The sequence below is a fragment of the Amblyomma americanum genome, chromosome 6, assembly GCF_052857255.1.
Source record: "Amblyomma americanum isolate KBUSLIRL-KWMA chromosome 6, ASM5285725v1, whole genome shotgun sequence".
NCBI classification, from domain to species: Eukaryota; Metazoa; Arthropoda; class Arachnida; order Ixodida; family Ixodidae; genus Amblyomma; species Amblyomma americanum.
Genome location: NC_135502.1, coordinates 176,043,217 through 176,067,058, shown reverse-complemented (window position 1 = coordinate 176,067,058; position 23,842 = coordinate 176,043,217). Strand labels below are relative to the sequence as shown.

The 23,842-nt window shown below is 47.2% G+C and overlaps 1 protein-coding gene across 3 annotated transcripts in view; it reads right to left on the bottom strand.

Moving 5' to 3' along the window:
- Positions 1-23,842, bottom strand: part of LOC144094191 (nuclear factor related to kappa-B-binding protein) — a 156,365-nt gene that overhangs the window by 118,721 nt on the left and 13,802 nt on the right. For all 3 annotated transcript variants that reach the window (XM_077628116.1, XM_077628117.1, XM_077628118.1), the window contains exons 2-3: positions 20,526-20,714; positions 18,817-18,872 (exon numbers count right to left, since the gene is read on the bottom strand). In XM_077628116.1, coding sequence (XP_077484242.1) covers positions 18,817-18,872; positions 20,526-20,714 — 245 coding nt within the window. The remainder of the gene's footprint in view (positions 1-18,816; positions 18,873-20,525; positions 20,715-23,842) is intronic.

Here is a 23,842-nt window from a genome sequence, read left to right as displayed (position 1 = left end):
AGCACATGGATTTATTTTTTGAGAAAATGAGAGAAATTGTCCAAGAAAACGAAGCCAAAAAGGAAGAAAGAGAGAAGAAGAGAGAAGAACGACATAAGGAATTGCTTAAGGGCACATGCAGAGCGCATGGAAACGCTGAAGAAAATTTTGCATCAAGAAGACTGAGAAGACATCGTCACATCTTGGCAATGTTTACACTACTAGTCTACTATTACAATAGTCAGAATATTTGTCAATATTTTATTTATTGCTGTTAAGCTGCAGCTGTGTTACTTTATCGTTTTCTTGTTTACACAGAGTTGTGGAGCAGTTCACAGCTGTTTTTAACTTTTCCATCCACAACCATATGTTACGAATTCCTACTTTATTTTTTACAGCTTGTTTTCTTTGTGTTTGGAGCACAATTGAATATTGTCATTTCACCTCTTTGCAATAAAGTACTGTGAAGCAGAAAGTGAGTTGTTTGAAAACAGCCACGAATAATACACTGCAACTGCATTGCTAAGAATGAAACAGCCAGGTGCAATTTATTAACTGCAATTTCTAAGCTCACAGTGTGAAGGCAAATGTAAAGAGCAGAATATAACAGCTTGCACAAAATAAGATAACATTTGACTCAAAAATAAAAGTGATAATGTAATGCCTTAATGAATGTAAAGAGAAAGCCACAGCTCTGTACACGGTTGCAAACAAGGGGAGCATTGCCTAGTTTGCATCATACTGCACCCTCATTCTAGCACGTCTTCGGAAGAGGTCGGCTAGCTTCTCTCGTTTCAGCTCCCCCAGATGACGTAGCACACTTTCACGTGTCGTCTGACCCGCTCTACATTGCTCAGGGTCCACTTCATTTTGCCATGAGTGCTGGGCAAAGTGTAGTGCTCTTTCTACCACCTCCTCCTCTGTTAACATGTAGTCTGTAGAGTCTCCAGCATCAATGCAAACATTGTGAAGGACACAGCATGCTATTATAGGCTGTGTTATCTTGTCAATCGTGGTTAGCTCAATGTATCTTAGTTGCCGAAACCTCTGTTTTAGCAGCCCAAACACATTTTCTATTTTCACTCTCGTGGCTGTGTGGCGGTTATTGTAAGAAATTTTTGCTGCAGTAAGGTTGCCATAGTCTCTATATGGGGTGAGCAAATGCTCCCTGACAGGGTAAGCCGCATCACCGAGCAGATATTTGTTTACTTCACAAATTTTTGGAAGATCACTACTGATAGAGGATAGCCTTAGCACTCTAGCATCATGAATTTTTCCAGACGTGCCAGTGAACACGTCTTCAAATCTTGCATTTGCGTCGCATATGCCTTGCATAGTGAGAGACACCTGGTTGTGCCGGTTTTCATCTGTGGACCGCACTTTGTTCTTCGGGCAGCGCATGGGTATGTAGGTGCCGTCTACACATCCTATCACATTGGGGAAGCCAGCAACCTGGAAAAGGTGAGAAAATCAAGAAGATAAAAATGATACCTTGTGCTATTACGCATGCAAATATTTTACATCCATAATGTAATTGCGGTACCTTCAAATGAAGCGTTGAAAGCATTTGCATATCAGTGCTGCTCTAGAAAGTGATTTTTGCGCAAGATAGGTCATTAACTACACTAGATACTTTGAGCTACCTCAACCTTCACCAGACTGTCAAGTCTACTGCCTGCACTTGCATAGTGCTACTCAATAGAACAATTAGTGTACATACTTTTTCAAAATCCTTAGTGATGGCATCCTTGTCGGTTCCAAAGTTGATGACTTCTGGTGCTATATGACAGAGAAACTGAAGAACTCTGTCTATCACTGCCATCTGTGTTGATTCTACCATGTTAAAGAGTACTGCAACCTCTCGCATGGATGCTTTGTTACTTGCATACCTGAAAAACAAGAGTAAAGCCATTATTGTACCGCTTTCTTGAGTATGTTGATGCATTGCAAGTGCTACATAGAATTAAGATTGCTTTGATGCGATTACAATTATAAAGCAATGTTACTCATGCACGTTGCACGTTTTATGAATTATCAATGCAAAAGTAGCCCCTTTAGGCCGATGTGTGGGCTATTTAACTGGGTTGGATTCAGGAAAGCAGTGCGCTAGCGACGAAAAATTTAACCACTGCAGTACCAACTAGTCAGCTTATTATGCTGTAGATTGACCAATTTTAAACATAGCCAACCGAGCAAATGACACAGTCCAAGAAATCTAGCTATAGACAAAGAATGCTTTAAAGATGTTTTCAGGCGGCAATTCAGCTCGATCCCGGCAAGAATGCCTAGTTGTAAATTCAACTCGTGTGGAGCAAGAACACTGTTTCACTACTTATCATGCTGGGGAAATTTCAGAAAACTTACCAAAGAAACGAAAGAAGACGCTCCTCTGTCGTCTTGGCGGGTGAGCCACCGTGATTTCTGCTTGAAGGATAGAAATTGGAGCCCTCGAACTTGGAGACAAGCTCGTAGCAAGCCTTGCGCGGAGGGCGAAAATTCCCGCGGAACTGTTAAACATGTAAATTAGAGCTAGCAATATTGACCGCACCTTGGCGCTTACCTCTGATTCAGAATAATGTCGCACTGTCGTGTCCACGTAACTTGTCACTTTGGGTATTTTAGCCGGCACAGTGAACAACTCTGTGAATATCACTGTATACACGTGAGTGTCATCTTCGTCGGAACTGCTGTCGGTGCTGTAATTTGCAGCTAACAAAAGAACTGATGGCTTCGCTAACGCCACTAGGCGCTTCCGCTTCGACATGATGCTGCAAAACTGCGTGCACTCAGCAGAGCTAAAACAACCAAAAAGTTTAGCACAGCGGTACCCGGTACACAACTTCGGTGCAGAGGCAACTCGATCTGTTCGTGCGTTGGCGCCAAATTTTGCAGCGGGTTACGGAACTGGCTTGGCCTGGCTTGGTACGGATCCCAACACCGGAAAACGTGGCTATCACGTGATGTGATCTCCAGCCGAGCTTTCGTTGCTCCGTCGGGAAAGTGAAAGCAACTCGGAGCCCTCTGGCACAGAGCGCTCCAAGTCAGAGGCGCTCGAAAAGAACCAGCCGAATACATGTCAATTGCTCTTTTTCGACCAGCCGAATACAACCACCCGTTACGTAGCGCTCTAGAGCGCTCAAGAACGACCAGCCGAAGACACCATAAAACGTCGCTCCTCGAAGCAGTCGCGGCAGGAAAGACTGGTTAGTATTTGTTCCAGCACCCTAGCGGAGCAACGATGGTTGTGCCATCTATCGTTCTGCCGTGAAAGCTTCCAGCGATGGTTTTCAACAGCAGCGCTTGGCGGCGCGCAGTTCGAATTATGGGTGGCGGCGCCAATTTTTGAGTGAATTAACGAGCATAGACTTCTATGCACTGCGGACCGGACCACGATGACGATTTCGAATTATCCAAAATTTCGAATTAACGAGTTGTGAATTAACGAGCTTTCGCTGTATTTGGAAGCTGCCTACGACGTGGTCAAGCATTGCAGGCAGCTCCAGAATCACACCGGCTTCAGGAGAAGGCAGCCCGGCAGCCTACGTAGGCTGCAGTATGCCGCCGTCCTCCATGTTTTTTTTTCCGTGCTTGCTTTCTGGCGCTTCATCTTGCCAGATGACGATGAAACAGCGGCAAGCCCTGCCATGGAGCTTGCAACGAGTGGGCGCAAGATTTGCCTCCTCCTGGATAACTCATCAGCACACCACGGCATCACTGCGGCACCTCACTCAAAAACATTGAGCTTTGCTTCCTGCCACCAGATGCAACAGCGGTTTTACAGCGACTTGATCAAGGCACCATCCATGCGTTCATACTAGGCTATTGGAAGTGTATGGTTGTGCAGCTTTTCGTGAAACTGCAGGTTAGTGACAAGTTGAAGATTAATTCAGTGGCCGCAATCGAAATGATCGGTCGCGTCGGGCAAAACATGACTCGAGACGCTCGAAACCACCGTCTCAAGAGGACTGCTTCCATCATGCTAGACTGTGTCATGAGAGTGCAGAAGCTGCGAGTGCGGTGCACGCAGCGCAAGATGACAGTGGTGCTGCCATACTGTGCCAACAGAAGTTGCCTTCGAGGATTTTTTTACAGTTGTCGACCATGTAGCTGAGATAGCAAACCCGCTGAATTCAGATATTGTTTCTGGTGTCCTGGTGTCTGGTGCCACACCTGAGGAGCCGCCTCCAGACCGCTCCAGAAGATGATCGACCTCGCCCGACACTTCGCGATGCCGTTTCTGCTACCGATGTGCTGCAACGATACTGTTTGGGAACGCAGAGAAGTGGACAAGAGTTTTGAAATGATGTCGCATGTCAAAAATGCGTTCTCAGTGATGGAGCTAAACGCAGTGTTCAAGAAAAAAAATCACTACCTACTGCAAACAGGTGTACATTTCTCGCCAATAAATTACTTTTGGAGTAGAATTCATGGCGAGTGGAATGGTATTTCTTTTATCAGCATGTTTTTTCTCCACTGTTCACGACCTTGTACACAACAAATTTGGTACATTTCGCAGAGAGGTTTGTCTTTTTTTGTCAGTAAGAAGTTGTGTGTAAGGTGTGTGTGTCCAATGCGTAGTCGACACAAAATAACTTCTGTAAAACGCTCCTGATGTTTACATGATATTCATTCTCCCAAAACAGGTTTTATAGAATGTAGTTTGTTGTTTGTCTGTTCGTCCCATGCAACCTGCCACTTATTTCTGAGTTTACTGTGCAGTAATTTAGAAAAATCCCTCTGTGGTATGCTAACTTGTTTTATATGACCAATTCAAGATTGTGCTGCGCAAGCATCTGCTCTCTCATTACCTAAAATTCCAACATGGCTAGGGACCCAGCAGAATATTGCCACGGACCTGGCTCGAGCTACCTGCGCGCTAAGCCGTGACGAGGACGAAGTGGTCGCGTTCGCGTGAGGCGCGCTCGAGCTGGCTCTGTTCTGGGCGATTAAAAACCTCGGCCGTTCTGCGGTCCCCCTCTACGTCTACGACTGTTCTCCGTCTGGCCTGTGACATCTGGTGGAGGTGCTGGGTATCGAGGGATGGTGACCTTCTAGATGCTCCATGAGCAGCTTCAACTCGTCGTCCGCACGTTGTTGTGCGATGATGTCGGACGACGTGACTGCACCAAGGAATGCTTCGTCTTCTGCGTTACCTTCGTAAGGTTGCACGGGTGAACGCGACAAGCTGTCAGCGTCGGTGTGCTTGCGACCAGACTTGTAGATGATCGTGAAGTCAAATTCCTGTAAGCGTAATGCCCAACATGCTAGGCGGCCACATGGGTCCTTCAAGTTTGTCAACCAGCACAATGAGTGGTGGTCAGTAACAACCTTGAACTGCCTGCCATACAGATAGGGGCGGAACTTTGTGATGGCCCATACTACGGCCAAACATTCCTTCTCAGTTGTAGAGTAGTTACACTCTGCACGGGAAAGTGCACGGCTAGCATAAGCGATTACTTTTTCGACACCGTTCGGACGCTGGACGAGAACCGCTCCAAGACCGACGTTGCTGGCGTCCGTGTGAATTTCAGTGGCGGCATCATCGTCAAAATGAGCTAGTACTGGTGGTGATTGTAGCCGACGTCGTAGATCGTCAAAAGCAGTTTGCTGCTCGGCACCCCACAAAAATGGCTCCTCATCTCGTGTCAAGCGCGTCAGAGGACTGGCCAGCTTAGCAAAGTTTTTTATGAAACGTCGGTAGTACGAACAAAGGCCTAGAAATCGTCGGACGGCTTTTTTATCAGTGGGAACCGGGAAGTCCGCGACGGCAGAAATTTTGTCAGGGTCTGGCCGGATGCCCTCGGAGCTGACGACATGCCCAAGAAACTTCAATTCAGTAAATCCAAAATGGCATTTTTGCGGGTTTACAGTAAGATGAGCTGATCGGACGGCTTCTAACACCACTCTGAGCTGCTGCAAATGTTCCGAAAACGTTGTTGAAAAAATGATTACATCATCCAGGTATACTAGACATGTTTGCCATTTAAGGCCGGTGAGCACGGTATCCATCATTCGCTGGAACGTTGCTGGAGCACAGCAGAGTCCGAAGGGGAGCACACGAAATTCATAGAGGCCGTCCGGGGTGACAAAGGCGGTTTTCTCCCGGTCCCTCTCATCAACTTCTATTTGCCAATATCCGCTGCGCAGATCTACCGAAGAAAAGTATTTTGCTTGGCGCAGTCTGTCGAGGGAATCATCTATACGAGGTAGCGGATAGACATCTTTTTTTGTTACGCTGTTAAGTTTTCTGTAATCCACACAGAAGCGCAGCGTGCCATCCTTCTTTTTTACGAGAACGACAGGAGACGACCAGGGACTATTCGATGGCTGGATTATGCCGTCATTGAGCATCTCCTTCACTTGCGTTTGGATGGCCTCCCGCTCTCGGGGAGATACGCGATAAGGCTGTTGATGTATTGGGCGCGCGCCATCGTGCGTGACTATTCGATGCTTAGTGATGGGCGTCTGACGTACCTTAGACGACGAGGTAAAGCAGTCCTTAAACTGCAGCAACAATTCTTGCAATTGCTGCCTTTCTGCGGGCGGGAGGCCCTCATTTATGTGAACGGCGCGTACTGCCTCTTCGTCAACTTCACCAGGCGTGTCTTCTAGGCATGCGAAACACTCAGCCACCTCTTGGACGGGGTCGACGTGGGCGATGGCTGTGCCACCAAATAAATGGCGGTGTTCATTACTGAAATTGGTCACGAGGACTTCAGTGCGACCGTCAGATAGAAAGGCGAGCCCTCTTGCTACGCAAACACCCATGGTGAGCAAAAGAGAGACATTTGGCTCAACAACACGTTGTCCGCAATGTGGCGCGTCGCAAGTGACCCTAGCCCGAATACTCGCCCGTGGAGGCACCGTTACGGCATCGTCGGATATACGCAGTGCGGCTCTGCAATTCTCAGGGGCGGGTTTGGTGGCAGCGAGTTCAGTTGAAAATGTAACCAATCGATTTCGAAGGTCTATAGTCGCACCATTTTCTCGAAGAAAGTCGAGACCGTGAATGACGTCTCGTGAGCATTCAGGCAAAATGAGGAACGTTGCCACGAACGTGCATCCGCGCACCGTAATTCTTGCCGTACAAATTCCGAGCGGCGTAACCACGTGGCCACCAGCCGTACGTATCTGTGACCCTGCCCACGGCATCATAACTTTCTTCAGCACCTTAGCCATCCTACCGCTCATTATCGAGTAGTCCGCACCCGTATCCACTAGTGCGCTAACCTCCTTAGAGTCAATCAGCACGGGTATGTCAAGGGAGACCTTGGTCTTACCAGACCCAGTCGTCGGCGCCGTCTTCGTCGTCGTCGTCGTCGTCATCGGTATCGTGGTCGTCGATTCGGGAAGGGTCAGTCGGCGCGTCGGTGGAAGCTTTTCGGCAATACGGCGTTCGGCGGCCTCGCCTCCAAAGGTCGCCTGTTCTAGTTTTCCCGGTGCGGGCTCGAGGACTCACGCTGTGCACCAGGTCCATAACCGGACTGATGAGGCGACGGATGGCGAGGTGAGGGCGATCGGGACGTTTGGCGCGGAGGAGGTGGTGAACCACGCCGGCGGGTAACGTATTCGTCAAACTCCTGAGGCTGTTCGGCATGCCACGGACGGGGACTACCTGCAGACAAGCCTCGCAATCCCAGAGGCCGATATGGACACCGCCGGAAGATGTGACCGGCCTCGCCACAATGGTAACACAGGGGACGTCGGTCTGGCGCCCGCCAAATATTGGTCTTCCTCGGCGCCTGTCGTCGAGCTTGCCAGTAGGGAACCGGCTGCTCGGCGTGTACTGCGACTACCGAAGGGGCATACGGTGGCGCGCAGGGAACCGGCGCAGGACGGCGCAGCACGTCCGCATACGTCGCTGGCGGCCAAGCAGCTGGCTGTGGTGGCGGCTCTACTGGAGCGACGTGCGATCTGAGCGCCTGCTGAACTTCCTCCCGAATGGCACTAGTCAGAGAGTCCACAGGAAAAATCCCCTGAAGTTTCTGCAGCTCCTCACGGACCACAGAACGCACAATGTCCCGAGGGGAGCTTGTATTGGCCCCCGAAGCAGCATCCAGGGGGTGTAGAGCCGAGATAGGGTTTAGCTGCCGGTCGTAGAAATTGTACCGTTGCTGGAGCGCCCTCTCCATGAGCACAGCCTCGGAGAGGTACTCGGCGACTGTTCTGGGCGGGCTTCGCGGGCATGCTTTGTACATACCCTCGCATCGGGACGATGCTCTTCTTTTTCGGGGGACTAATGCCACGGACCTGGCTCGAGCTACCTGCGCGCTAAGCCGTGACGAGGACAAAGTGGTCGCGTTCGCGTGAGGCGCGCTCGAGCTGGCTCTGTTCTGGGCGATTAAAAACCTCGGCCGTTCTGCGGTCCCCCTCTACGTCTACGACTGTTCTCCGTCTGGCCTGTGACAATATAATGTTATGTTTTTGCTTTGTGATTTTAACTATGTTATGTATGATTTTTCCTATTATGGGTTCAGCAGCATTTGTAGAGTGCAGCGCTTTGAGCATACTCAGTGAATCGGTGTAAATGATGCTATTTTTTATATTTTGTTTTACTATTTGTTCTACGGCTACGAGGATGGCATAACACTCCGCAGTAAATACCGATGCATACTGTGGTAATCGTATCATTTTTTCATATTGTGTTGAATCACATTGTTCATTATAACAGAGTTTGACTGTACCACATTCCACGGACAGCCAATACTATTTAGCCTATAGACAATGGCTTACTTAGAGAAGAGGAAAATACTTCTAACCCAGTGCATTGTGCGTCAACAGCCACCTCTGTTTCTGCCGGTCCATTGTTGCCAGGCTCGAGTGGGCTATGCAGCCGCGTGCGTTATGCATTGCAGCGGAGCATTTTTTGTCAGCCTTTTGCTGTATAAAAGATTCCTATCTCTTTACCAATGCCGTTCAAAAGTGGCAAGGTAATCAGGATTCGGTACCAATGTCGGAGCTGGAGCTCCTTAATGCTGTTGTTTAACAACAGCATTAAGGAGCTCCTGCCCTGTCACTGTGGGCTGAAAAATCCCTCCTACTCCTCCTCCTCGCAATGCACGCCACTGCCCCCAACAGATAGCACCCCCAACAGATAGTGCCCACAGTGCAAGGAAACGAGAAGGGACGCCTGTCACATATTCCCATGGACAACCTGGACCCCTGCACCACAAGGGAAGGAAAATGAAATGAAAATTGGTTTTAAGGAAAGAAATTGAGGCCTGTCTCACATATCTCTGTGGACACCCAAACTGCACCCTAAGGAAAGGAAGATGAAACGAAAATTGATTTTAAGGAAAGTGAGCCAACAGCGAACATCCAAAGGGCATTCACCACGAAGCAAGTGCCAAGCTTGGCGCGGCGGGCGCGGAAGCTATGCTGGTGTTCCTGGCATCGGATTTGTGGAGAACAATGCGCCGACAAACTACCACTGCAACTTGAGTCCCGCGGGTTTCGGCAAGGCCGCCTGGCACCGCTTCTTCGTGGTTTGCCACTCCGCACGCCCGTTTCACCATACGTAGCAGAGCAATTTGTCTAACGGGCAAGGCACCGCACAGAATGGGTGATAGCGCTCCGTGGACTCTCTGGCAGTGCTGCAACACGCTGTCGCGTTCCACTCTTAAAGGCAAAGCTTAAGTGTCCTCCAATTTTTGTGTTAAATTCGACCTGGTTATCAGTGGTATGATCGCAGTGCCACAACAAGACTTTAACACATTGTGGGCAGGTCCGCAAACGCAAACTCAGTTTGTATGTTGCAACAGCAACATGGGCACAATAGGGGCACTCCAAATTTCCGGCCAATCCTTGAGGCTATCCACCAATTCGACACTTGCAGTGCATGTGTGTATGACGAGCCACCTGGAAAAATAAATTAAATAAATAGAGTCGTGCAGTGAATGAAACAATAACTTCCTAGACAAGACGACACATGCAACATCTCGGCACTAGTGATCGTTTCCACAGTACATACACTCAAACGTTTGTAACCCGACTTCGGTATCCAATTCCAATGCTTGTTTCTCGCCGAAGTCCTCTAAATGCGAGAGATTCTGCAGCTACCACTCAGCACGACCACCAACTTCGATCAGGACGAGATACATAATGCCCGTCAGCATATATTCAATGCCCCGGGACGGACAAAGCAAATCAGCAGCCCAATGCTATGGCATAAGCCTGAAGGTAAAAGGCACAACGTATAGTTGTACATCCACCAAGACGGGATGACAAACCTCATAAAACAACGGAAAACAATACATGTGACGAGACTGCTTAACTTCAAATTTTTCATGCGATATGAAGGTACCACATTTACACGAATGTAAGTCGACTCGAATGTACCATATTTACACGATTGAAAGTCAACCCTTTTTTTGAAATTTAAAATTCCGAAGTGGGGAGGTCGACTTACAATCGTAACGAAACCTTGAACTGCCAATAAAAGCAAGAAAGAGAATCTATCAGGGACGCTACTGCGATGTTAGAAGTTTTTGTTCGCACTACGGCTCCAAGCGTAGCATTCAGGTATTCCGCGGGCTTTTCGGCCAGGATTTTTCATTTTTTATTTTTACTGCGCACACCGTTACCTACCGTGATGGTTCAGAGCTACTGAACAGGATACCCGGGTTAGAACCTGACACGGCGGCAGCGTTTCGATGGAAGCGAAACGCAAAGGCGCCCGTATGCTGTGCGATGTCAGTACAGCAGGTTAAAGATCCCCAGGTGGTCGAAATTATTCGGGCGCCCTTCACTACGGCACCTCGTTCTTCCTTTCTTCTTTCACTCCCTTCTTTATCTCTTCCCTTACAACTGGGTTTCCGCCGATATTTGAGACAAATACTGCGCCACTTCCTTTCCCCCAAAAACCAATTTCATTTCATTTCACTGGCCGGAAGGGCCGCTGTCCCGTTGTTCCAATCGCGGAGTCTGCGCCAGCGCCCGGGAGTGTCGCTAGCTGATGGAAGAGCCGCTATTTCAGTTGGTTGCGCAATATGTAACAGCGGCGCTTCTGGGGAATGGCGATGTTTGCTGGAAGAGCCGACGCCCCGACACCGATCACTCTTTGTTTGGTGGTGCTTGGAGTTGGTGCTTTTGACTCGACTGCCGGCCGCGTGCTTCGCCATGAGCTCTCCAGGTTCGAGAAGCATTCAGCGCTCATTCACTGCAGCATTCAAGAGGGAGGCCATCATTTACGCCGTAGAAACCAACAACTGCGTGGCGGGCCGCAAGTTCGACGTTTCTGAACGGTTGGTGCGGGAGTGGTGGAAGCAGCGCGACAGAATTTTTGATTGCGACTCCAAGCAAAGAGGTTTCCGCGGCCCGAAGTCAGGACGCTTTCTGGAGCTGGAGGTCAAGCTTGCAGCGTATGTCACCGAAATACGTGATCGGTCCCTTCCAGTGACATTCGAAATGATCACGCAACAAGGCCGGGTCTTTGCTGCGGAAGCTGGAATACTCCGAACAGACTTCAAAGCCAGCAGGGCTTGGGCTTCGAAATTTATGAAGAGGGCTGGATTCTCTCTTCGTCGGCATACTAGTGTATGCCAGAAGCTGCCTGCTGCTTACGAGGAGAAAGTTCTCGCCTTCCATAGGCACTACCTCAAGCTCCGCGACTCGCGGCCATACCTGCTCGGCCAAATCGGCAATGCGGACCAGACTCCCGTCTACTTCGACATGACGAGCAACACAACAGTGAGCGTGAGAGGAGCTCGCGAGGTTAAGCTTCTCACGACAGGAAACGAGAAACTTCGGTTCACTGTTATGCTATCATGCTTGGCAGATGGCACAAAGCTCCGACTGTACATCGTATACAAAAGAAAAACTAAGCCAAAAGAAATGTTCACGAAAGGTGGGATTGTGCGAGTGAACGAAACAGGCTTTATGACGGACGACTTAATTACTGATTGGTACCGTCGGGTGTGGCTTTTGAGGCCAGGGGCATCCCTCAAAAATCGCAATCCGAACCTCCTCGTGCTGGACTCATTTCGCAGCCACCTTACTGCGAAAGTGAAGGCAGAGCTCCGAAAAGAAGATACAGATATGCTGGTGATTCCCGGCGGTCTGACGGGGCAGCTGCAGCCGCTAGACGTTGGCATTAACAAGCCATTCAAGCACTTGCTCCGGCGTGAGTACGAGTGGCTGGCGGCAGAAGCGCGGGAACTTACGCCAACGGGGCGAGTGAAGAGAGCCTCCCTGGCGGCTGAGTGCGGGTGGGTGATTTCCGCTTGGGCGGCCGTTCCACGCGATGTCGTGGTGCGGTCATTTAGGAAGTGCGGGCTTTCCATGGAGGACGATGTGCTGTGGGATCGCAGCGGCGACGACGACGACGACGACGACAGCAGTACCACTGAAGATGACTCAAGTGAGGATGAATAGCCCATCTATGCAATAAATTTTCGTTTTTGAAGCGCTCCACCAGTGTTTTTTTTTTTTCGTACATGCGATTGGGGGGTCGACTTACATTCGCATCAACTTTTTTTTTTTTTTTTCGGACGCGATTTGGGGGGGTCGACTTACATTCGAGTCGACTTATAATCGTGTAAATACGGTAAGTCGATCCTCCCACATCACATCTCAGAAAAAAAAAAGAACTTGGAGGTCTTTTAAACTTAGCCTTTAATAATAGAACACGATAGCATTATCCTGTGGCCACCACTTGTCGCCAGCCACTATTGGCTGCCGCGCGTGGGTGTGCCTGTGGACACATTCCAAAACGAAAATGTATTGGTCACTAGACTACTCGTCCACACTTGCGCCATCATCCTCACTAGCGCGCCGTCGTGATCACTGCTGTGATTCCACAGCATGTCGTTCTAATGTCGAAATGCAGTGAAATCCCGCACTTCACAACCAGCCACACCATGACATCACGTGGAACAGCTGCCTTGCTACAGTGCCTTGCTACAACTGCCACATTTGTATCACTTGTTGTAAATGTCAAACTTGCGACCCGGTGCGCAGCTGTTCGTTTCTTCGGTGTAAAGAATTACATCTGGAATGTAGTTGTGAACGAGTGTTGTTGTGAACGAGTGTAGTTGTGAACAACATGTTGCTAGTAAGCACTGGTGCGGGCTTTTAAGCACGGCTTATATGGGGCACCACCAGCAAAGTAAAGCAATAGTGACCACGCATCAAAACTAAAATCATGTTAGATAAGCCACAACAGCCACAGTGGCCAAGCGACATTGGCATTCGGTATCAGAATCCAAGGTCACAGGATTAAATCCTGGCTGTAGGAGCCACATTTCAATGGAGGTGAATTACAGTAACACACATTGTTGGGCTAGTTGGGCTAATAGTGAGCCTAACGGAAACTACATTAGCATGCAGTGAATGACTCATCAATGTATAGAGTTTTAGTATAGCGTTCTGAAAGCATTAAATGCGATCAAACTTACATGGAGGCGAGAAGCTATTGTGAAATGGTCGCCACAGCTGCTAATTTCTGAAAATATTATAAATCAGAATCTTTTACAGGCTTCTACAGGCGGCTCTGAAAAGGGCTCTCAATAATGTTGCATTATGCCTAGAATGTTAAAGGACGCCGCTTTACAAATATCCTCCAGCAAGAATTTTACTGCATTTTGAGCAAGTTGGGATATCTGTAGTTAAAATTTGAATTTCCGTGTTTCCGTGATAGCCCTCTGCTGCTGACATAACAAGCGCTGCAAGACGCATTGTGCACAGGTTCGGGAAAATGAACAGCACTGCTAATCGCCCCGAGGCATAGAAGCGTGAATTTTTAAAAAATATATTGTAAATGATCGGCTTGCTTTTGAGGTCTTGTACACAGCATGAATGCTCTGTGGGCTATACTCTACTTATTGCAAGCGTATTATAGCCAACCTCAAACACTCTTTTCAGGGACCCTTCAATATAATAACGCATATTTCCACCAGAAAAATGCCTAAGCAATGCCTCGATGATTAAAATTACATTAAATATGAAACATAAACAGTGTGGCACCATCCAGTTAATGTTATAAAAAAAAAACACTCAAGCAGGAATACTTTCCATCATATGACATGTAATGATCGAAATATTTTTCTAAATTTAATATATATTGTGGTCCCAAGTAATTTAAATGTGTAAGACACTGTGAATAAGCTCAAAATTTATTTTTGTTACGTTCCGAACAGTTTCATACTGCTGCAGCACAGGTGGAGGCCCCACCAGGCCTTGGCATGCCAGAATCAACAGTGCATCTCAAAACTGGGCTGAATTACAGCATGCACATTGTCTTTGAAGCAAGGTCACTCATAGCGAAAGGCAAGAACGACAGTAGTTACCGGTAAACATGCCAACTTGCAGCGCAATGACTGCTTATTCAGCTGAAGTGCGTGGCTCTAGCTTTGAAGAATGCCACCATGTTTTTATGCCAAGTGCTCATAATCTGCAATTCCGACTTCTAAAAATGGCATATGTAAGCTAACGCTATTTCCTTCTTATCATTCTGCCCATGTGCACTATGCATCCATTATTCCACTAAGCACACACTCACACGAAGCCTGCTATACTAAAGCTTTCTATTAACTCAAACTTGCAGTACTTGGAACATAAGTTGAGCAAAAAGTGTTTTCACATCACACAGTAAACACCGATAAATACCAAGTTCTTTTCACAGAATATCTCTTTCATGACAAAACTCGAATCCTGACCAAAGCCTGGCCTAAGAAAGTGTAAAAGAAGGGCCATCAGCAAGTGGTCCAAGTGGCCACAAACCAATTTTGTATTAGTGTGCCACAGTGCATACCCCTCTCCATCGCTCTGCACTTCACACAATTTTGGCCTGTGCATGCTGCTTGAGGAAATTACAGGGTCGGTTTCTCATGACAACGACAGCTCTCGGGAGAGAGGGTGCATGGCGAAGAAGGGCCTCCCACAACACTCCACACCATGGATCATCCAAGTCGGAGTGGACGCCGTGGATGTTGCATTATGATTGCCTAAACCTTGAAGTCTGCTGCGACAGCTGTGCTAGCTTGTATCGAATTAGAGAATTAGGGGTGTGAGAATATTCGAAAAGTAAATCGAATATTCTCCTATTTGATTATTCGAACGAATTAAACAATAGGTGTTCAAAATTATCCTAAACAAATCAAACATGTTCTCAACTTTTCGAAATACATGCCCAATAATTGGGCCAAAGTTCGAATAAGGCCTGCCAAATTTTTTTTCACGACTTTTCCAAAAACAGAGTCCACACCGACGCCGTATACCATCCTACTAGCTGCAATCAGTATACATGGGATAAGGGTTCAATGCTGCGATACAGTTCATTCGTGTGATGGTGTTTATAGTGCTCATACAAAACCTCTAAACCAGCCTTTAAAAGTTTCGAAACGACACGCACAAGTACTTGTGTTTTTCCTTATCTTGTTTTTGTCTTCCTGCACACTTGTGTAGTTGCCGACCAGTGTTTCAGACTCCACCAACTGTCGCAGGCTATATCGGAATGAACCTGCATTCATGACCACTTGTTTTAAGTCCGAAAATTCCATTTTTTTTTTTACAAATGTGGAAATACAGTCGATCCCAGATATATCGACCTCTAAGGGGATCGCGAAAAAGTTCAATATATCGATAATTTGAAACATAAATACAGTCAAAACTCGATTTAATGAAAGTCCCGATTTAACGAATGGTCCAATGCTTTGACTGACTTGAAATAACGAAACCAATTTCATCATCTGTCCCGATTTAACGAAACTTTTCTCAAAAAACATATTGAGGCATATTGGGAGAAGCGTACTTGCGGGGGTGCGGCATGGCACGGAGTTCGATATATCAAATATGGGGTGCACGGAAGTTCGATAAATGCAAACTAATTTGCAATACTTTTACATGTCATTCCCAAGGAGATTTTACCACTGTTCGATATAGGCAATAATTCGATATATCCAAGTTCGATACATCTGGGATCGACTGGCACATTTTCCAAATTGAATTGAATAGGAATAGAATATTTGCACAGTAAAGGCTCTTTAATTCAAACTCGGTTAATTCGAAGTGACGTCCGGGTCCCGGCACAGCCCTGTGTATTTCAATGGGGGAAAACTCCCGATAATTTGAACAAGTCAACATCCGCTACGGTTAATTCGCTGACATCGCTCCTCGTAGATAGAAGTTGCCCCATGCGAGTAAAACACGCTCCAAATTTACCACACCTGTAAAGTAATAGAAAAGAAAAAAAGCCGAGTGCACGAGGCTCACGGAGCCCGCGCTCCGGTGCATGCCATAGCGGGTTTTCGCTGCTGGAGCACTCGCCCACGCCGCTGATGCTTCGGCGCGAGCCGTTCCACATTTTTGTTGTGCCACGGTCACTGGGTCGCTATCACGTGGTGTAAACAACGTAGTATGGCAGTTCGAGCGATGACGGCTTTTGTTAGTTCCGCGAGCGCAAATCAACATGTCTTGGAGCATAAATAGCGTCCTATATTCCAGCACTAAAGCTAGCTGCTCACGCGAATGCATTCCAGTACTTGTTTCTTGCGCATGACTGGCCGATCAATTAAATTATTTAATTTGCCACTAGGACCGGATGAATTTACAGTCGACAACCGATTTTTCGGACCCTCAAGAGACTGCAAAAACGACCTAAAAACAAGGCAGTCCGGAAAATCAAATTTTACCGAAAAATTACGAACTTATTCCCAATATGCTGGAGGAAGAGGTTAGCTGTATTGCACACATTCTAAAGCTCCTAATGACTAAACTTCATTGCGCGACATGTAAACAGACAATGGGCAGCGACCACTTTCACGAGCTCGGCCTGGCTGTGCTGCCCTCGGCATGTCACCAATGGACGCACGGGTTGGGACAAACTCTAAACTGGAAAGAAAGCACACTGCTGCGGGAACTGCGCTGCACCCGCAGTACGATGGGCTTGGAACGAGGATGGCAAACCAATAAGATGGCAAAACAATAGATGGCAAAACAATATGAACCAAGAAACAGCCGAAGCAAGCACTCCATCGGCAATGGCCTCCGTCATTAGGCCTAACCACTAGAGCCAAAATCGGCATCGTATCCGCAATATGCGCTCTGTGGTGGCTTGCGTATAATGAGAGGTGTCTTGCCTGTCATCGAAACACCAGTTGTTTACGATTTTATGATAGAAAAGTCAGGGTTGCGGTGTGTTTTGGCGCGGGTACGCTGACCTCACTTTGAAATGCACCACCATTTCCTCCCACGCTCACCGTCTCCGTGAAACCGTATTATGCCTCCCCCACGCTTCGCTGCTACCTCTTTCCGTATTCGAGATGAAAGACTCGGCACAGATGAGTTCCTCGAATTCTGACTGCTTTTCAAGTTCGTGCGGCAGAAGACATTCAAGAACCGTAAGAATTCGAAACCACGCAGGTGCAATGTGCCAACTTGAGCAGAATTTCAGCATCGCAAGTTAAGAGGCTCCCTTTAAGCTTGAATTTCATATTGTTTGATCAAGTTTTTGATCTCGCCTGCAGTTTGAATCAATAAGGTTCCACTGTATACATTATTGGCAGCTTGGGTACTGGCGGCGAGTGCGAAGTAGGAAAAATTGAACAGAGTCCGAATAATCAAGCATGTCCGAAAAATCAAGCGTCCGAATTTTCGGTCAGTCCGAATAATCAAGCATGTCCGAAAAATCAAGCGTCCGAATTTTCGGTCGTTGACTGTAATTCTCAAAATATTCCCGCCACAAATGTGTAGTAGCACCTAGCTCATGATAACGAGCCCAGATGTGACTTTTTCGGGTTCTGCCCATGTGGCGGGGTGCTATACCCGCTCATTCTAGCACCCATTCAATAATTCAAACTTCGCTTAATTCAAACAATTTTCCTGTCCCCTTCGAGTTCGAATTAACGAGCTTTTACTGTACTAATATTTACTACTTGCGTGAATAACTTGATGGTCATAGCCGAGCATGAGTGCTCATTTTATACAAATATTCACAACTGGCGCGAATATTCTAAAAAAACGATCGCACATGCAGAACACTGAAGCGTCACCAGCAGTGCTGCTGTAACTTATGAAGTTAAAGCTATAGCTGTTAGAATACACCACATTAATCTCCACTAGGGTGTACATTAACTCTATGACCATCAAGTTATTCACTTAAGTAGTGAATATTAGCACATATATTCTATCCGCATTTGATTCGATTCGGAAAAAGTACAATTTGCAGACCCCTAAAAAAAAATCAAATTTTCGGACTTCAACAAGTGGTCACGAATGCAGGCTCATTCCGGTGCAGTCTGTGACAGTTAGTGGAGTTCAAAACATTGATCAGCAACTACACAAGTGTGCAGGAAGACAAAAAACAAGATAATGAAAAACACAAGTGTACATCATTTTTAAACTTTTTCTTCCTGCCCCCCACATGCACCCAGCTTCACCGTCACACACTTTCAAACAACCACTCCACTCACCTCTGAGCAGGCGCTGCTTTTCACACCATGGCAAAGCAGAGCACATGTTCAGTCCTCGCCATAATGTTACTGGGCACAGTTTAGCGACCAAAATTTTCTTATGCTTTACCAAACGAAAATTAGGAAGCACCTCATACATATGTTACCACATGCCGCTGGTGTGCTACGTATGAACCCAAGAAACCATATTCTCCACGGAATGTGTAAGAAAATTTCAAACGCCAAAGCAAGCTCAGTAATATTTTGACCACAAAACTAATCTTACGCCTTAACGAGAAAACATTAAGCGAAACTTGACACATGTGCCAGCAGGAAATAGTGTTGGTGTGCTCGTGTATAAAACCACACAAACCTTCACATTCCATATCACTCTGGGCCCACCCCTGTGCAGATGCACCAGCAAACAAGGAAACCAACTACTACTACTCACTGCAGGGTCTCCACCTTCTCCTCCTTGTCATTCTCGCCAAAGTTGGGCAGGAACTCCTGCAAAGGCAGCACAAAGACGCCATAAAGCTTGCAGCATGCCTCTGAGCAAGTACACGCAATACAAACTGAAGTTGGCATGTATCAACAAATCAACCCATTTTAGTGGCAAGGACACTACATTCCTCGAGTATGGTGCATTCATAAGCCAGGAAAGGCAAGAAAATGAGTTATAGGCACCATGCAAGGCAATGACATCGAGACTTTTCCTTTTCATGCAGATCCCTGCTGCAACACCATCCACTTCCAATGGGTGATCACAGACACCACACGTTTGAACCAGGTGGAGAGAAAATTTTCTCAGCTGGACAAACCTCAACAAAGCCAGAAAAAGCTGTAGAAGCAATTTTTACTAAAATAAACTGGACAGCCTTGTCCTCAGTGTCTACCGTTAAAATGAGGTGGCACTAAACAATAAGGCTGTACTTGGTGGTTGGGACAATCAGCCTCCAGTCCCATCACCTCTGCTGAAGTATCTCTCGCTACTCTAATGACTTTGCTCTCACAAAGATTTGTCCGCATAGTGTTTCACCACTTGCTAATGAGCATGACGCATTTAGGTTTGTTTGCTTCATTTTATGTAAATGCAGAGGAGCATGGACATATCGAATTACTGGCTGTTTCTAACACAAAGATGATCCCTTTGAGTATCCTTTGCAAAACTATAGAAAAGTCGAGCTGTACATCAAATTGAAATTTCGCTGGTCATTCGATACATCAAACTGTGCATCGCACCCCTGCAACTGCCACATATCCTAATGGCTTTCTTCAATCTCTTGCCACGCGCAGAGACTGGTGGGCTGCACAGCCTTAGGCACCTGCTAGCAGTGCGAACGCTGTGAAACCACGTGATAAGGTGAATGTGGGCTGTGCTTGAGGGTCGCCTTCAGTCTCTTGTACTCATTTTCAACGTCACATCACTGTCATGCAGTAAAGCCACTATAGGGCCACTCACCACCCTCTGGTCGAAAATATTTTCTACCCCTGTGGCTGAGAGGCATTGTCCCCAGAACACATGGCCACAAACGTTTTTTGAAGAGACTCGTTAACTGAGGAGTTACAGCCATCCACTCTGCCATGCTCCTCTCCTTCCGCTGCCTCTCTGAAATTTTTTGAAGAAAAAGCTTCAATACGTCAGGTTTTTAAGAGGGCAGTGTCAGTGTGAGTTTTTTCTTTATTGCCTGGCTTTGGCAGTGGCGCATCACTTAACCGCTGCTCCACTGCGCTGGTAGTGGTATCAGGACTCACTGCCAATTATGAATGTTAGGCAGAGAGTGAGCAATTCTGCATATACAGACATTAAACCACAAAATACATCACGTCATGCCCTTAAGGCGGAGCTTACGTGCCTCCTGCAATTGAAGAATCCCCACCTGCTTTCGCATGTCTGCTCGGTTTAACTAAGTTAAACCCCTTACCAATTTTTTTTCTCTCACGCCTCGTCGACTAGCCTCTGCAAGCATCCTCCTCCTCTGATGTTAGCGGGAGGCATGGAGTCATGGCCCCACCTTGTAAAGTATTCTTTCCTTGCTTTTTTGCTATCCGGGATATTTCGGAGAGGGGGAGAGGGGTGAAGTGGCAGGGGCTTGCGGTAACAGTTTTAGTTGGCCCTCCCTGCTCCCTCAGTGGAAGGAGGGGGGTGCAGGAACGTACCATGAGGCGTATCTTGTGTGCCTCGGAGAGGACGTTGTTCCAGGTGTCAATGCTGAGCACAGCCCGCAGCAGGGCTTCCTGCTCGCACAGCGCCTGTGGGATCTGCACCACCTGGCCCCCAAGCAGGCACCGCTCCATTGGCTCCACGCCCCGGTGGGGGTGGTGGGAGCCGCCACCAGGAGGTGCCACCTGTACACATGAGCCCTCTGGCATTGCAGCCCCTAAATGTGTGGCACAAAAACATTCAATATGTGGAATGCCCCTGCTAGAAATAAGACAGAGGAAGAGAACCAACACAGCCCCTGCAGTAGAATTAGAGGAACAACAAGGAGCGTAGCTGAACAGCCTGTACCAGTACCTATCCAACACACCTCTCGGCAGGGGATGCCAGGTCAAGCTGCCGGCAAGCAAGTCGGCAACCTGACGGCAAGTAAGAAAACTTTTGCACGTGTGCTACAACTAAGCCAGATCCAAGTGGCGACATTCTGTTAGATTTTAATGCAGGAATGCATTTAACGGCTATATTTTCAATTCCCATTGTCTGTCACGGTTCCATCCACCAAGGCTACAGGACATCCACAGGTGCCTTAGTCTGACTCAGGAGAGGTTCAAAAATTCTTGTGTGTTGTTGTTGTAAGTGTTACATCAAAAATCGTCAGCGTCGCAGTGTCGTTGCAGTGACACGAGCGCCCAAAGAGCATGACTGCTGCGCGCGCGCACGCGGGACAGAGCACATTCTCTTAGGCTGGGATGCTTGTCGCGAGCAGACGTGTCGCCCGCTCCGCTCTCCTCCAGCAGGGTGGGCAGGAACATTCTCCTGCGTCTCGTCCCATCCAGCCACAGAGTATCCATTGCCCTAGCGTGGGCAAACATTAATTCGTTACCTAGCTGGTGAGTCGGGACGACCTCGATTCCTTAGTGTATTTTGTTGCTGGCTGGCGTTAGTTTTTGTAGCAATAAATGCCTGGTTGTGTCAGCCACAGTGCCGTTCTTTTGTTCCCTCAGAGCAAGGCCCGCTGTGGTCGGCGTGCGCTCAGTAGCGTACGCGATCACGGGGTGGGGTCTGGCAGTTTTGTACTGTGTCAGCCACGTTTAAACGGAGAAAACATATTTATCTCTGCAATTAACACCCCGCAATACATATATATATGACTTCCAATACATAATACGTAAAAATCAACCAGATAGAAGCCGAGCTGTTATAAGCCCCTCGACACACAGATCGGAGACAGTGGGCTGGAGCCACTCCCAACAAACTCTCACAAACATTTAAACACAGCCTTTCACCTAGTATGCCCCAGGACAGGCTACAGCAGCTTCTTAAATGTGGAAATAGAATCTCAAGAAAGTGCAATTGCGTGATGGTGCAATTACAGCCGTCACCTGCCCATCAGCCTTCCTAGATAAAGTCACATCGCACCTCTACATAAAAAAAAAAATGTTTTAATTCCTTATGTTAACCCCACCTCTTAAGAAATACTATAAAAAAAAGGGAATACTATAAATAAAGGGGTCTTTAGGAAAATAAAAGTGAAGTGAAGAAGAAGGACACAGTAAAGGTCAATGAACATATAAACACTCCCCAAACTCTTCCCAATCTACGTGCAGTCCCCCACCTACTCCCCTCTTCCACCTCACCCAAGCTCCCTGCTCCCGAATATTCCTACATTTCCCTGCATGAGCTAACACTGAACATTCGTGTTACAGACGCATTACTGTCCTGTGAATTTTTCTCATCGTCATCAGCCTGACTACACCCACTGCAGGGCAAAGGCCTCTCCCATGTCTCTCCAACTGACTCTATCATTTGCCAGCTGCGCCCACCCTATGCCTGCAAACTTCCTAATCTCATCCGCCCACCTAACCTTACGACGCCCCCTGCTACGTTTGCCTTCTCTTGGAATCCACTCCACTATCCTTAAGGACCAGCGCTTATCTTGCCTTCGCAATACATGCCCTGCCCAAGCCCATTTCTTCCTCTTGATTGCGGCCCACTCTGCCTACTTCCGGTCTCTTGACGTTACACATATCATTTTTCTTTCTATGGCTCGCTGCATTGTCCTTAACTTAAGCTGAATCCTTTTCGTTAGCCTCCACATTTCTGCCCCGTAGGTGAGTACCGGTAAGATACAACTGTTGTACACTTTTCTCTTGAGGGACATTGGTAACCTGCTTTTCATGATATGAGAGAACATGCCATATGCACTCCACCCCATTCTTATCCTTCTAGTTATTTCCCTCTCACGATCCGGATCACCTGTCACTACCTGCCCTAAGTAGACGTATTCCTTTACCACTTCCAGCACCTCGCTACCAATTGTGAACTGCTGTTCCCTTGCTAGACTGTTGAACATTACTTTGGTTTTCTGCATGTTAATTTTTTGACCCACCATTCTGCTCTCCCTGTCTAACTCATTGATCATGCTTTACAATTCACCTCCTGAGTGACTCAGCAAGGCAATGTCATCAGCGAATCGCTGATTATTTAGGTATTCTCCATTAACTCTTATCCCCATCTGTTCCCAATTCAGGCCTCGGAATACCTCCTGTAAACAAGCGGTGAATAACATTGGCGTGGTCGTGTCTCCTTGTTGACGCCCTTCCTTATTGGAATGTTATTGCTGTGCTTAATGGAGGACTATAGTAGCTGTGCAGTTCCTATATATATATTCCAGTATTTTGACATAAGGCTCATCTATACCCTGATTCCGAAATGCCTGTATGACTGCTGAGGTCTCCACTGAGTCAAATGCTCTCTCGTAATCCATGAAGGCTATATACTATAGGGGTTGGTTATATTCTGTGCATTTCTCTAACCTGATTGATAGTGTGAATATGATGTATTGTGGAATATCCTTTATGAAAGCCTGCCTGATCATTTGGTTGATTAAAGTCTAAGGTTGACCTGACTCTATTAGCGATTACCTTAGTGAATACCTTGTAGGCCACGGACGGCAAGCTGATTAGTCTATAATTTTTCAAGTCCTTCGCGTCTCCTTTCTTATGAATTAAGATAACGTTTGCGTTCTTCCAAACTTCTGGTACAGTCGATGTCAAGAGGCATTTTGTATACAGAGTGGCTAGTTTTTCTAGCACAATCTCCTCCCCGTCCTTCAACAGATCTGATGTTGCCCGATCCTCACCAGCTGCTTTTCCCCTTTGCATTGCTTCTAAGGCTTTCATTACTTCCTCTTTTTTTTTTACTGGCGGAATGATGCATTGCTGTGCGCTACTGTCTCTCTCATTAACGTTCTGATTAAATTGGCTGCTGTATAGATTTGTGTAGAACTCTTCGGCTACTTTAACTATCTGATCCA